The 15196-nt window shown below is 36.2% G+C and overlaps 2 protein-coding genes across 2 annotated transcripts; one reads left to right on the forward strand and one right to left on the reverse strand.

The window, feature by feature from the left end:
• Window positions 1-3636: 3636 nt before the first annotated feature.
• Window positions 3637-7491, reverse strand: LOC126617300 (DNA-directed RNA polymerases II and V subunit 8A-like). The gene is made up of 4 exons (XM_050285323.1): window positions 7314-7491; window positions 7051-7208; window positions 4322-4413; window positions 3637-3974 (listed from the first exon to the last, which is right to left on the reverse strand). Exons 1-4 carry the CDS (start codon window positions 7384-7386, stop codon window positions 3863-3865), a joined length of 435 nt encoding a protein of 144 aa, XP_050141280.1. The 5' UTR covers window positions 7387-7491; the 3' UTR covers window positions 3637-3862.
• Window positions 7492-12421: 4930 nt separating this feature from the next.
• LOC126616436 (chaperonin-like RbcX protein 2, chloroplastic) lies at window positions 12422-14723 on the forward strand. The gene is made up of 5 exons (XM_050284492.1): window positions 12422-13051; window positions 13533-13624; window positions 13770-13827; window positions 14173-14238; window positions 14332-14723. The coding sequence occupies exons 1-5, from the start codon at window positions 12713-12715 to the stop codon at window positions 14449-14451; spliced, it is 675 nt and encodes a 224-aa protein (XP_050140449.1). The 5' UTR covers window positions 12422-12712; the 3' UTR covers window positions 14452-14723.
• The last annotated feature ends 473 nt before the right edge of the window (window positions 14724-15196 follow it).

Consider the following 15196-nt stretch of genomic DNA (forward strand, 5'->3'; position numbering starts at 1 on the left):
TGAATACACTTGAATTTCTAAGGTTTTTAATAAACTATTTTAAAATTCTAATTGAATACACCTAGAATTTCAGAGAATCACTTAAAATCCTGATTGAATACCCCTAAATTCATTAAAAGAATTAAAATCCCTTAAAATCCCAATTGAATACACCCCCCTTAAATAATAATAAAATTTTACTTATTAAGTGGGATCAACTGTATGAATCTTAGAACATCATTACGCTTATTCTGTGACAAGTCATCCGTTTAGATTTAAGTACTCCAAGTCTTTTTTGAGAGTCTCTTGCCAAGTCTTCTTAGTCCTTCCTCTACCCCTTCGGCTTTGAACCTTTGTCGTGTAATCGCATCTTCTAACCAGAACGTCTGTAGACTTCGTTTCACATGTCCAAATCACCTTAACCGATTTTCTCTCAACTTACCTTTAATTTCGGTTACTCCTACTTTACCTCAGATATCTTCATTCCTAATTCTAATCATTTCTCGTGTCTCCATAAATCCGACGAAACATTCTTATTTCCGCTACACTCACTTGGGAAATTTGAAAAATATAACCAAATTTTAGGCTCCATTTAGGTTATAGCCATCATTTAAATTTTATAATAATTAGTAATTACAACAAAAACTTGATGTAAAAATACTAATATACCCTTGATATTAGGGTTCCTTGCAATAAACAAAACATAATCTTTAAACCACTTTAAAATGATGAATTAATGTCCATCACTTTTTTATTTTCATTATTCTCTAGAATTTTTAAACTACTTTTTGCAACCTTCTGGATTTTTGCAAAATGATACAAAAGCCGTATTTTTATCTTTGGTTGCACTTTCATTGTTCAATCACTTATCAATTTTAAAATCTTATTGGAAGTATCAAGATGCCTAACAATTTAATCTCAAAGGCTTTATTATTATTATTTGTTTTTAATTCACGCTTTTATTATGATTTAAAGGTTGAAAACATTCAAACGTGTAGTTAAAGGTTGTAGACATCCGAAGGTAGTTTAAGGGTTACATAAAATAATGAAAACAAACAAAAAAAATGATAAGAGATTAATTACTAATTGATGTCAATTTGACAAAAATAATGCGGGAATTCGAAAAACTCTCTCCATCTATATTCAGATTTGCAGTATTACTGGTTATTGTGAGAAATTCTAATATTAAGTGTGTATTAGTACTTTTACATCAAATTTTGGTTATACTTATCAATTAATTAAAGTGGCGGCTATAATTCTACATGAGATCCAAAATTTGGTTATTTTTCCAATTTTCCCCCACTCACTTTGTGTACATGTTGATGCTTCATCGCCAAACATTCAGTGCCATAAAGCATTGCTGACCTTATTGCCATCCTATAAAAAATTTCCCTTGAGCTTTAGTGGCATATGACGGTCGCACATCACTCTCGATTCACTATTGCACTTCATCCATCCAGCTTGTATTATATGATTAAGGTCTCCATCCAATTATCTGTTTATTTTGTAAGATAGATCCTAAGTAATGAAAGCGGTCGCTCTTTAATACTTCTTGATCTCCAATCCTCACCCCCAACGCATTTGAACCTCCATTCGCGCTAAACTTGCACTTCTTATACTTTGTCTTTGACTAACCTGGGCAAAGACCTTTAGATTCTAACACTTCTCTTCAAAAGTTAAGCTTCGTAGTTACTCATTCCTAAGTTTCATCAACATTATATCTTCTGCGAAAAGCATACACCAACATAAGGCTAATCTAACACTAATTTAACAAAATCGATCGTTTGACAAAAAAAAAACTAAGTTAAGTTCACCCAATTAAAAAAAAATTCTCACTAAACTTTTCAATTTGCCATTCAATTTTAAGTTCACCCAACTAATAAAAATCCTTTCTTCTACACCCATCTTCTTCATCTCTCTCATTAGCTGATGTGGTAAAAGCTAACACACAAATTAAACTTGTAAATGATGTAATTGTAGTATAAATAAGTAGGAATCTTTCTATTCCAGATATTATAAGGGATGCTAATCAACACAAACTAAACTAATAAAACTGAAAACTAAGTTAAACTAACAATGAAACAATGAATGGGGGATTTTGAACGAATTTAATTAAAATTGAAATACAAGTAAATGGCAACAAGTAAGTTAAGTTGTGAATGAAATACGGATGAAATGATAGCTAACGGATTCTTCTCCTCACATGAAACATGTGTATACAAGTCAATATCCAGTTATTATTCCTATAAACCAGAATGACAATACCCTAAATTAACTGTGAAAAGCACTAAATAACTCTCAAATTTTCCTAAGTTCATTGAATTGGACTCAGTGATGCAGCCAAATTATTCTTCTCAAGTTCCCTAACTAGCATGATAGAGATACATCTCGAAGATCATTAAGTTATGTGAAAATCATAAGTATTGGCGAAACATTTGTACCTATGAAAAGCATGATAATCCTGCCAAGGATTATACTTAAATTGAACATGACTAGGGACTTTTACTACTTATAAATATAAGTTTATAATGATCAAGTGAAATTCTCTTATATTCTAGAAATTCAAGCATGCAAACTAAGTTGGCCACCCTTAAAAGACATACAAGAATAAGTTTTCTATAAATCAGATAAATAAATTGCATTCACGTTTAATGAAACAATAATTGGATGTAATCAATTAATATAAAATATATGTTCATATCTTCGAATTCACCTCTAGCTAAAAAGAGACATAGTTGCACATGTTCATCATGCCTAAAAAGCAAACTAAAATAAACATTGATACTTAAAACAAAGATAGAAAAAACTTTGAAAATTCCAGCAACTTCATTGTGAATAATAGGCACGGCACGCTTGTGTAAAACGTTGAGGACATTTGTATATGTGTGCGGCACAACTGAATCTAAGGAAGAAAGGGATGAGGCGTTTGAATTATTTTAGGATTCTAAAGAAACAGTTTTAGAGTGTTGGAATGTGACTAGGACTTTCCCTTGCAGTTGGAGATATGATAAGATAAGATAGTGTTTCACTCCAAGTAAGACTTCTCTTACTTGTGTAATTCCTTGTATTCCAAGCTTCAACTTTAATTCCTTCATACATTAGCATGTGTTTAACACCTTTTAAACTCCAAAAAGGTCCAGCGCATATCCATGCACGCTATCAAATCGAAGTCCAAAACTGCTCCTAATTGCTCCATTTGATCTCTAATTATCAACTTTACCAAATGGACATTCAATAAAACAAAAATAACTTAAATCACTACAACAAATGAAAATTAACTCAGTGAATACAAAGAAATAAGATAATAAAGTCGCATAAAAATGCTTCTATCAGCAGAACAAAGGTCCCTATTATGGCAGCTATGAACCACGTCATGAGTGACAAGAAATCTAATTAAACCAAGGTTAGCAAGGGTCAAAGACAATGAATTAGATTGAACAATTATTTAAGCCAAATCCTATGAATGACAAAGATGTTACATTTATTAATTACATTAGATGGTCATGGGCATGAATACAAGGAAATTACTACTTCCCTTCATTTACATCAAAATCGCACATTTGATGAATTTTTTTTATTTACTTGTTCAATTATTGCTGAACTACAATGGTTTATACTATCCATTTCGTGAGAAAAATGTAGGGGTGGGGGAGAAGATTGCATCAAGAAGTTAGTTTTGATAAATATAAACTGTCCAATGTCATAGCATTTCATGTCTACATACTACCATTCAGAATTTATGCAGTAACAACCAGTTCACGTAGAAAGCTCTACTCAATCCACACTTAATCCTAAACATCGAGGGTTAGCTCAAGTTTACAGAGTCATAAGCCGTAAGCCGAAGCCGCAGAGCAGTCATAGTTTGGTTATGATCGTAGATTTTTCATAGCTTCCTTATGAGGAGAAACATCCTCTGGTCGAGTTCAAAGTTCTTGAATTGTGAGGCTTCCCCCTTCAACATCATCAAAAGCCCGCCAAATGAAGCATTTACCTCCCTGAAGCCACAAGACAAAACCCAATAAAAACACATCCTCGATTATATGATATAAACACGTAGTTAGACCCCAATACTTTTTTGTCTTTCTGTACGAGAAGTAATTGGAGCAACTGATTGTCTTAGGAATAGCATCATCATCCTCTACAATTTGTTTAGGAAAAAACAAGGATCATATTTGTCGAGGATATAATACCTTAAGCGGACTTTTATCAAATTCATGTGAGCTTATTGCCTTATTATACCAATTCCAGATGCCTACAGTTTAGCTTTTGTTGTCTTTGTCACGAATAAACAAATAAATAGCATCATAGTTAGATCCTAAGAAGTGAAAGTTTTTATACGTACGCTTTTGGATCACGTTTAGAACCTTCTGAAATCTTAAAAAGCTTCCCTTGCATGACATACTCATATTCATCAGCCAATGTCCTGCGATTGCCCTGCAAAAAAGGGTAAACTTTACTGGTCAGGCATAATGTGGCTCAATAATTTGGTAAAACCGAACACAAGCAACTACCGCTGAGAACAAGGGTCAAGAAAACATGGAACACAATCATCCTTAGGAATCATCTACTTGTTCTCATTGTCAATTCATTATGGACAGAGATGCGACCTTTCATATTGACCTTCAAGCTATCATACGTACACCTAATAATTTGATCAAATCCAAGCAGATACTATCACCAACTTGAAGTGTCAGCCCCGCCATTTTATTTGTCAGTTTAAGAATAAATTTATTTGAAGGCAAGAAAGAAATATTCTAACCTAAAGGCACATAAATTAAATCTAGAAAATAATAAGGCATTCCAATAAATAACAATCTCAAGATGTGGTGGAAATCTGCAACTTTGAAGATTCCCATATTCCATAAGTTAAAACCCACCTACACAAGAGTGTAATAATAAATGATCAACCGACTATGCCACTGGCAATGTAAGTTGTAACACCATTCACCATGAATTTTCCCCTAGCAATCAAGTTCTCTGGACAACCGAATTACTCTATATTTCCATCCATCCCAAAACAGTATTTAGGAGGAACCACGGAAGACCAGATGTGCTATTAATAAACTAGATTATGCTCCGAGTACATGAATAACAACATTTAACAGAATAACTACTGACCACGCCATAATTTGTCTGAAATCTCAACCTCACTCAAGACATCGGCCATCATGTCACAAGTTTGGAAAGCCACCCATGCTCCAATCACACTTTCAAATGCCAAAGCTACATGACATCCTCACTGCCCTCCTACACCAACCTCCTAAACCATCACTATATTACCTCCATCATCCTTCTCAGGTTGTCCTACAACAAATCTCCACAAACTAAGAAAAGCCTAATTGATTGGATTATGCAGCTTAAAATCCAGATCAACAGTTAACATGAACCCAGTATTTTCCACCATACTAAATATACCTCTACTCTTTCCCCATCCGTGTTCATAAGAAGTACCCCTGAATCTTGAATGCAATGGCACATTGAATAACAATGACAGACAAAAAATAATTGATAGATCATAGACGGGATCAAAGTTATCTCTCAACCCTTAAAAGAAGTAATGACTTTCTTTTCACCCAACTAATTGCTCACATTTCACAAACTTTTCATAAATCTCTCACGAAAAAGGCCTTCTTAAAATATGAACCCCATCTAAGTTCAAGATAGGTCGGATGAAAGGAAGGAAAGCCTACTTCCATCTCCATTGCATTACTAAATGCGTTTCAGTTGGCACATCAAAGGAAATTTCATGTTTGAAAATCAGAAGTACTAGTACATGTACCTTACTTAGATCATGGTAGAGAGTGGCTAGCAGACTCTGGGCATGTATCCGTAAAATGAAAATGCCATTGCAAATACCAAAGTTGTAACCGCAAATGTAACTTGCTGAGAATATATCCCACCTCAGGAAAACAATAGTGTTTCCTGACAATACAAGGTCATGGGCTTGTACATCTACAGCCAATTGGTTTTGAGCTGTGGATGCTCTAATTCTATCATTGTATCAGAGAAAACAATTCACGTATTGGGCCTAGTGAACACACGTGCTCGCATGTCACCCGATATATGTTGCCCCACGTGTCTGGCTCAAGTCAGATGACAAGTGAGGAATGGAAAGGTAAAAAATCCACACAAAATCAAACATCCCAGTCAGTTTATTACAAGCTTATACAAATTTCAGAAGTTCAAACCCATCACAGGTCACAAAAAGCTTAAATCCATACCACATGTGAAGGTACCAAAACCATGCATCACTATGGATGTAGCTCAGGCTTCAAGTTTCTGTCCAAGTTATTTCCACAAATATAGTTTATTCGTTTTAGTGGTAGGTGAAGTGATAGACAAGGACAGTATATTCAAACTGAGCTAACAAGAAAAAGCGTAAACAAAATTTCAGGATGTCATGGACCATGTTGGACTTTGGTGATACAATGTGACAAATGAACAGATACCACTCTGATTTACAATAATTCAAAACTTACTAGCTAGGTGATATCATCACCTAGCTAACCTTCATTAGACAATAGAAGATCTGGCACAAATGATATACAATGCAAGATGTGCATAACTATCTAACCTTAATATGCAGGCTCATTTTATCTACAACTTACGTTCACCTTCCAGTGGCCTTTGTTAATCACTAATTACTTATTACAAAGACTTCGGCATTTCCCTATGTGAAAGGACCAGGACTGCCTTTCCGAAACCACCTAATAGACTAACCATGAAATCCAAGACAAGATACACATGACTTACAGAAACTGCTAGAGACCCCAAAAATACCCAAACAAAAAATCCTAAATAAACCACCATTGAAATTTCAGAAAAACAGTACGGGTTTCCGGAGAAAAAAAAAACCAGTTTTGCCATTCGAGCTAAAATCACCGATAACTCTCAAGCTAATAACCCAAGTTATAAATTCACTTTCACTGTACACTGGCACATGCTTTCATACATGTCACATATTACCAATACAGGATTACAGATACAGTAAAAAAATACAAGAAGGGAATCCATAAATAAATATATAAGCAACAAAGTAAAAACACAAGTTTGAGTAAGTACAGGTTTTACCTGGGTGAAATAACCAGTATCAGGAGTTCCATCCAAATTGATTGTGGAAGTTAAAGCCATTGAGAATTTCTCACCTTCCCTCATCGGATACACCTCTGAATTCACATCCAGGTGCATGAACATCTCGCAAGTCTCACTCTTTGCTTCCACTCGAGTAACTTTCAAAGCGCAACAAATTAACAATTATTGAATAAAATTTAAAATTTTCTTGAAAAGGATTATGTAATTTCGAATAAGAAATTCGAAAAGATGGATGGGAATACCTTTATCGAACTTTTTGCCATCTGGGTTCAATCGCAGAATCTGAAATATGTCCTCGAACAGACGATCAACCATCCTTGCCGCTCTGAACGCCGAGTGCTGTCTCGCTACAAAGATGGTGTTCTGAGTAGTGGGCCGACTGTGGGGCTTGCTTGCGGGAGATTGGCATTTAACTGCGAAGCTACCATCTCCCACCTTGACATGCTGAACGGTCCTGATCTCCCAAAAAATTCCACAAGTAAAAATAAAGATTAAGTACTTAAAACCCCTAACATTTAGTGTTATTCTAAATTGGTTCAAACATTTTTGAATATTCCAAAAAAATACTTAATTTATTGAAAGTGTAACATCCGTTAAACCCAAGTTAATTTTCTGCTAAAATAACTAGAGCTTACTTTGTTTCCAATCAATAAAAGGTCATTGAACTAACAGTCACCACCACTCTCATCAGGTCATCACCACTAAAAACTAATGCGCAACCACCAACTCCACCCTACAACTCAAGGCCACTCTAAACATGAGCAAAACAAATATGCTATAGCAGCTGGAAGTAGTCACAAAAGGTATCCACTTCACATCATCACCCACACAGATCACATAGAACTTCAACATGTTATCAAAGAGGCAGTTCTGGTGGCAGATGCACTTTTTGACTCAAGGCTTACAATAGGCTTCAAATACTAGAAATATAACCAAATTCAATCTTGTAGGTGGTGGCGACTATTTGATCGGGTTGTTCTATCTCCTTTAATATCAAGGATTATGATGGTAATACATCAATATCAACCTATGTTCTTTCTCCCCTCCTTTCTAAGTCTTCCTCCCTTATTACCTTATCAAATTTAACTCACCTTAGGTCTTAATATTTTTCAATCAAGTAGGCCAATCAAAGCTTTCAAGACTAGTATAAAACTTGGAAAAGGGTTTGCATGGTTGGAGGTTAAGCTTGGAGTTGGCGAGGGTTTGATATTTTCGGATCTTCATTTTTGTTTTCTGTTTTATTTGTGAATTTGTTTATTTATTTGTTTCATCTTTATGTATTTTTTGAATTTATTATTATTATTATTATTATTATTTGTGTCCAAGTAAGCTAAAAGTGAGACCCATTGTTACCCGATGGGACATTATCAATAGGTTGGATGCTTGTTGGAATGTTTCAAAAGGTTGAGACTAATTTTGAATGACAATAAAAGAATGAGGGACTTTAAGTATTTAATCCTAAAAATAAATAAATAGATTTGACCGCTCTATTGTAACATATTTAGAGCAACTCTAGCCCAATTTTTTAGGCTGGCCTAAAGTCCAAAAAAGAGGTCGGCACCCCCCAAAATCACTCCAGCCAAGCCTAATAGGCTGGCACTCAGCCCAAGCCAGCTTCTAGGCCGACCCAAAACGTGTTGAGCAAAGGCCCAGCCTATGTGACATCACGCTGGCTTCAGCATGACGTTGTATAATCTCATCTCTAGCGCCTATGTCGTCTGGCATCACCGATCATCCCACAAACCTAGTCACCAAATCTTGCCTTCTCCTTTGTACATGAGTTGTTGCCCCCTTTTCCAACCATTGAATTGATTAAAGCTTATGTTTGAAGATTAAAGCTTATAAATCCCAAATATAGAAACACCAAAATCTACGATAAACCCATAAAACTATTACCTTGGGTTGTAGTGCTCTTATCTAGAAATCCATAGGCAAAAACGAAATCAAATTTGGAGCTGTAAATCATAAATTATATTAAAAACTTGATTTGGGATTTTTGAGTAAAAGAGATAGCTCTCTCTGATTCAAGGAATAACAAGAAAGATCTGCTGGTCTTTTGATCCAAATGAAATTAGGTGCATATTCAGCTTCCTCATTTGAAGAAGAAAACATGGAGAAAAATGGGAGAAAAAATGAGAGGGGAGAGAGAAGGTTGGTCGGAGAAATAAGGGGAGAATACAAAGGATAGGGAATGGAAACATTGGGAAGGAAACAAAAATGTTGAGTGCATTTTTGCTCAACACCATTTAATGTGGTGTATGCTCACCATCCTAATTATCACCATTAGATGAGTTTGAATTTCGAGATTCGTGTAGTAGATAAGCACAAATCTCGAAATTCAAACTCATTTAATGGTGATAAATAGGGTGGTGAGTATACACCACACTAAATGGTGGTGAGCAAAAATACTTCCAAAAATGTTAGACCTTTCGAGAGAAAGGAAGAAATTTCCTAAAAGAAAAAAAATAAATTAATGATAAAATATTAATTGATATGAATGAAATAATATAATATGAGATAGGTTGAGTGTCAGCGTATTTTTTAGGGGTAGAGTTGCATTTGGCCAATTACTGTTTATTGGGGTCAATCACTATTCATTTGAGTGGATTAAATGGGCTGGGTGTTAGCGCATTTTTAGGGGTGGAGTTGCTCTTATGGGCGTATTTTAGAGAAGCTTAAAAATCTAAGGGTATTCAATTAAGATCTAATTTTTATTTTTTTTTGTAAATGTTTAAGTATATTTTAGAGAAGTCTGTTTGACTGTGGCCACGAGCATGGTGAAATACCATAGCTGCTCTGGGTTGGGAAGAAGTGGATAACCGTGGCTTGCCATTAGTTGTCTCCTTTTTTTTTTTCAAAAAGAAAATAATTAGAATGTTAAAGTTACAGAAGTCTATAGAATTTCATGTGTATGAATCTATTAAAGTTTGGATGTATTCAAAATATCATTGATTTTGAAAGCATTTTGAAATTAATGGCTTTTTAGAGATTTTGTGATGTATTATAGATAATAAAAATCTCACCTCTCATCCAAAGATTTTGATGGATTTTTCTCTTCCATCTTCTCATAATATAATCAACCACCAATCCTCCCACCGCATTTCTACCACCATCCTCTCCACCTTGCCATCACCATCACTGCCACCATTACCTTGTATCGAACATTACCACCACCATCCTCTCCACTGCCACCATTACATCTACCAAGGGAAGAGCCGTGAAGGGACTAGAATGGTCACGGGTGTACCCTGACATTTTTTTTTTCACCCAAGAAAATTAAAGTTATCCCTTTGATTTAAAATAATTTTTCAGGGTATTCTGGCCCCAACTAGAATCTTTTCCTTATTTCCTTCACTAGGTTCGGTATGAGGTTGGTGGCTTTTATGCCGTTAACTGGGATCACTATGAGTTTTGAGTGACTCAGATGATCAGAACAGAGAGAGAGAGAAAATCGACGAGAAAGCTGGTTTTATTTTTATTTTCGCCTATTTTTTTTTTCTCTATTTCTTGAAATCTTTAAATGCTAATACTTTTGCTTTTCCTTTTTCTATTTCCTCCTTCTTTCTTTCGCTTAAAGGGACTTTTATTTTTAATCTTAGTCATGATACTGGGTATGAGGGTTGAGTTGAGGAAGATGATAACAAGAACGGTATTATACCAATACCAAATGATGAGGGTCGGTAGCTTAGGACAAGACATATCCTTATTTTTTTTAGATCAGAAGAGCGTTTTATGGTGAGACTTTTGGCTCCTCCTGAACCACCTTGGTAAGACCATCACCACCACCACTATCCTCATCACCACCATAACGCCACCGCCTTTGACCAACATTGTAGCCGCATCCGCCGCCACTAGAACCATGTCAGAATTATCACTATAGGCCCTACCATCACCACCACCATCATTACCTTATCACGACCCTCGCCACCACCATACCTCCACCGCCTACTCCCCACAAACATCACACATGATGGCCCGCCACTTTTTTCAAAACTAATGGAAATGTCCATGAATTTTAATGGACATGCATAAATTCATGATAAAAGTCTCACAGACTTCATTAAAATTCACATAGAATTTACTCAAAATCCATTTCAAGGCTCACAAGCTCTCTCAAAATTCATGGATTTATAACTCCCACAACATCTTCTAAATCTCACTTGAATATCCTCCCCGCCCCCTAGTTTTGTTTTTGACCAAAACAATTTAGTTTTCATTAACTTCCGGAAAACAAAAATAACCATTACGTTTTTATTCATTAGTTCTTATTTTCTGTGTTTGAGATATGTGAGTGCGTGCATATAGGAAAACGGAGGAGGTGTCAAAATGGGCGGTGAGAGTGAAGAGAAGAAAGAATGAAAACAAAATCTTCAAAGTAAGACCGACTTAGAATGGTTTTCGGCTCCTAGTTTTCTTCATTTTGAGTTTTTCTATTATATTTCTTCTACGTGTATTTACTCCATCCTTCCTTTAATCTTTCCCCGCCCTACATTTCTCCCATTTCCTGAATTTTATTTTTAGTTTTGGAATTGTAGGGTCTAAATTCTTACAGTTTCATAAGGTTGTGGGAATGAATTTTTGGTCAATCAAATAGCCGATCCCATACTCCAAACCAAAAGAAATAACTAATACCTATTCCGCTGGTTGTCGGATAATAGAGTTTTATGTTGAAGATATAACAAAACAAAATGCAGTTTATAAGTGGAACTCTATTCTTCACACGTCTCTCATTTCATTTATATACTAGAGTCAACATAACTTTTTGAAGGCTTGGTCATTCATTGAATACTCTTTTAAGCTGAAGTTAACCTCTATTTTTTGGAAATCCAACTTAAAAAAGCAAACTTGAGACTAATAAACTGAGCCTAGGACGTGTTGAAATAATAACTTGCAATGATATCATAATAAACATTTTTAGGCTTATCACCACCACAAATATCATTATTATCATCCTCAACTTAACCAAATTAAATTTTATAACAAAAGACATCAATGTTTGGACCGTAATAAGAAATTACTATGAATAGAAGTCAATGCCAAAAGTTATTGTAAATGAGACTATTTTATACCTTGTGGTTGACCACACTAATTTCTCATGTTAATAAACAAACTCATGTTGTCAAAAGCTCAAATTCTAAACCACAAACGTTCAAGCAAAAGAATCTAACCTCCCTACCCAATGTGGACTACATACAAAATGCTCCCACGTGGCAAGAAGCCCACCAATTTGGAGAAAGCATCGGTCCAGGTCGGTTAGATGTTAGAAAAATTGAATATTCAAAAAAGTTGAAGACAAGGAAGAAGCTAAGTTTGATTTGATGTGTCTTGGAACGTTTGAGTTAGAGTAATTTGGACCTCAAAATTTGTCTGGTTGATGTTCACACACCTTCAAAACCTCCCAGATTCTCCCACACCTTTACTTGCACCACAATACCATCTTCGTTCATCACCAAGTTTTCCCTCTCCTCATAGCTCCTGAATCTTTGGCTAGATTTTCTTATCAAAATCTTCCATTTTCTCGTAAACCCCATCAACAGATTCTTGGCATTTCCCTGAATCCAGCTGCCAAGATTGTTTTTTGGGAAAAATTCTGATCTGGGATTTTCACAAAAAGGTGGTTTGAGCTTTTGAGAGAGAGAGGATGGTGGGAGCTGCTCTGTCTCTGGTAGGTTCGTCGGTGGTGGACTCGCACACTAGTCCTTGCCTGTGTTTGGATGCGCTGCCGACCACGGCGATGAATCTCAAGAGCGGCGGCGAAATGGTTTTGCAGAGGAATTCAATGGCCAAGAAGCATGTGGTGAAACCAGGCTCCTTGGAGTTGGGCAGTTCGTTCATTGATTTTGGCCACGACAGGCGATTTTCGATGAAAGCTCTTCCTGTTACAGGGAATAGGAGTACGAGGAAGCGAAAGAACCGGGGTTTTGTAATTGTTAATGAACTTGGTGGGCAGTATGAAGACAGTTTTGAGGATGTTAAGACGGTGAGAAACTTGTCCCCTATTGAGATTTTTGATGAACTTTCTTTGGATGATGTTTTATATGTTCAACTCTCTTACATACATGATGTAGTTTGTTGGTGTTTTGGTGTGTATGAGACCCTTAGTTGACTACCTTATCCGTTTCTGTATGTGATTGAATTAGGTATTTCCTATGTTTATAGAGTTCACGCCTTTATTTTTAGTCCGCTATGCTGTTTGAAATTTTCTGTAGATATAAAAGATTGAGTAGTTTCTTGAGTCCATTTGATGTGGGAAGATGACCGTAATGTGTTACCGCCATTTGTGCCACAAAACTGATTGGTGCCCCTGCACATTTCGAATGAGCTTATCGAGTTGAACACTCTTCGCATCCATTATAGACTAATTTGTCTGGACTTGCATCATTTCCCAATTTTGTGTAGACGATGGTATGTTTATATGCTTTCGTATGTAACTTAGCTGACTGTAATTTCTCTGCATGCAGCAATTACTCAACTATTTTACGTACAAGGCTGTGAGGACTGTTATGAACCAGCTGTACGAGATGAACCCTACGCAATATAGGTGGTTGTACGAGTAAGTGATCCACAAGTGATCGATCAGGCCACTTTACCATTTTTCGTATTATGGATTTCACCTCATATTCCAACGACTTTGTTGTTCCAAGTATTACTACTACCACTGTTTTATCTAAATCCTGCTTCCATTTTCTTTGGGACAGTTTTGTTGCAACACACAAGCCTGGCGATGGGAAGCGTTTCCTCCGCACCCTTGGGAAGGTATCTATAAATCTTTATACTGTGGTTGCTTCGAACTCAAAACAGGGAAGCCATTTTGTTTTGTTTGTTCTTTGTTTTGTTTCGATTATAATTGTATTAGACGCTGAAAAGAAGGGGTTCCTGTAGACCATTCCTTTCGCAACTCGTTTGCGTGGTTGCAATCACTTTCTGGAAACCTGACTATCTAAAGCACAAGACTCACACTTTCACACACATATTTTCTGGCCCTTTGATGTTTTAGTAAAGAAAAGGATACACAAAATCGGGTTTGGATGTTATACATACGCTATTGTTTACCCACAAATTTACGCGAATGACGGAAATACAACCGGTGCTGATTGACAGGAGAGGCATGAACTTGCCGAGAGAGTAATGGTCACACGGCTTCACCTCTACGGTAAATGGGTCAAGGTAAGCAACTTCAAGCATTTTCTTTTCGAACGAGCAAAGCACTTTGATGGAGAAATGTGAGAACCAATTTTTCTTGAATTCGCTTTGATGCAGAAATGTGATCATGCCGAAATATATCAAGGAATATCAGATGAGAACCTGGAGTTGATGCGTGAACGGCTTTTTGAGACCGTGATATGGCCCTCCGATGACAACACGGAGAAGATTGGCTGATCGGGGATCGTAGCGTTCATCGTGTATGGGTGAGGTTGTTCCTTTGTCTAGTCTAGGTATATTTCACGTTACATACCAATTTGGTTCCCGGTCTGTCATTTATATTATTTGCCACCAACTAATAAGCTGCTGAATATCTGTAGACTGTATATAAGAACGTCGTCCACCTCGTTACGTTTAGCTTCCGATTGAGTATATATTTTCGCATATGAATTTGATCGAAATTATAATGCGACGTAAATGGAGATGATGAACAATTTGAATTGCCCGAACCACGGAATCTCCTCGTGCATGCAGATTCAGTTTGAACTGAACCGAAGACGAGCATTGTAGTGATGTGCCTAACTGTAGGATGCTGTCTATCGAGATATCGTTTTTGCTTTGGTTACGTTGGAAGGGAATCGAATATTTGACCAATTTCTCAGATTTAACGAAACATGCCTACAAATTTGCTTGGCTAAAAGAACTTGGTTCAAAGCTCTATAAACGACGTGAGTAAAAACCCGCTTCAGTTCTTGTCCACGCTATCAATTAACACTTGCGATCTAATAAATGTTCAATTTCCAAAACATTCGTTAATTCAATTTCCCTAAGTTCTAATTGCAATGTTTACATCGTCCACAAGAATGTTAACCCAAGGCCAACATGGTCCCATGTTCAAGTTCAAATATTTGTAGCGCGTTTACGTAAGGGTAATTGGAATCAAGAAACAGAATTGAATTCTGATTACGGTATACTCCGGTGT

The sequence above is a fragment of the Malus sylvestris genome, chromosome 3 (genome assembly GCF_916048215.2).
Source record: "Malus sylvestris chromosome 3, drMalSylv7.2, whole genome shotgun sequence".
In the NCBI taxonomy this organism is placed as follows: Eukaryota; Viridiplantae; Streptophyta; class Magnoliopsida; order Rosales; family Rosaceae; genus Malus; species Malus sylvestris.

What these genes read in the sequence shown, in the direction of transcription:
- LOC126616436 (XM_050284492.1), top strand. Translation starts at nt 12,713, where the DNA reads ATGGTGGGAGCTGCTCTGTCTCTGGTAGGTTCGTCGGTGGTGGACTCG. An exon ending in CAATATAGGTGGTTGTACGA is followed by an intron (nt 13,625 to 13,769) that starts GTAAGTGATCCA and finishes TCTTTGGGACAG; the next exon opens with TTTTGTTGCAACACACAAGC. An exon ending in TCTACGGTAAATGGGTCAAG is followed by an intron (nt 14,239 to 14,331) that starts GTAAGCAACTTC and finishes GCTTTGATGCAG; the next exon opens with AAATGTGATCATGCCGAAAT.
- LOC126617300 (XM_050285323.1), bottom strand. Translation starts at nt 7,386, where the DNA reads ATGGTTGATCGTCTGTTCGAGGACATATTTCAGATTCTGCGATTGAAC. An exon ending in TGGCAAAAAGTTCGATAAAG is followed by an intron (nt 7,209 to 7,313) that starts GTATTCCCATCC and finishes GCGCTTTGAAAG; the next exon opens with TTACTCGAGTGGAAGCAAAG. An exon ending in TCTAAACGTGATCCAAAAGC is followed by an intron (nt 3,975 to 4,321) that starts GTACGTATAAAA and finishes TTGTGGCTTCAG; the next exon opens with GGAGGTAAATGCTTCATTTG.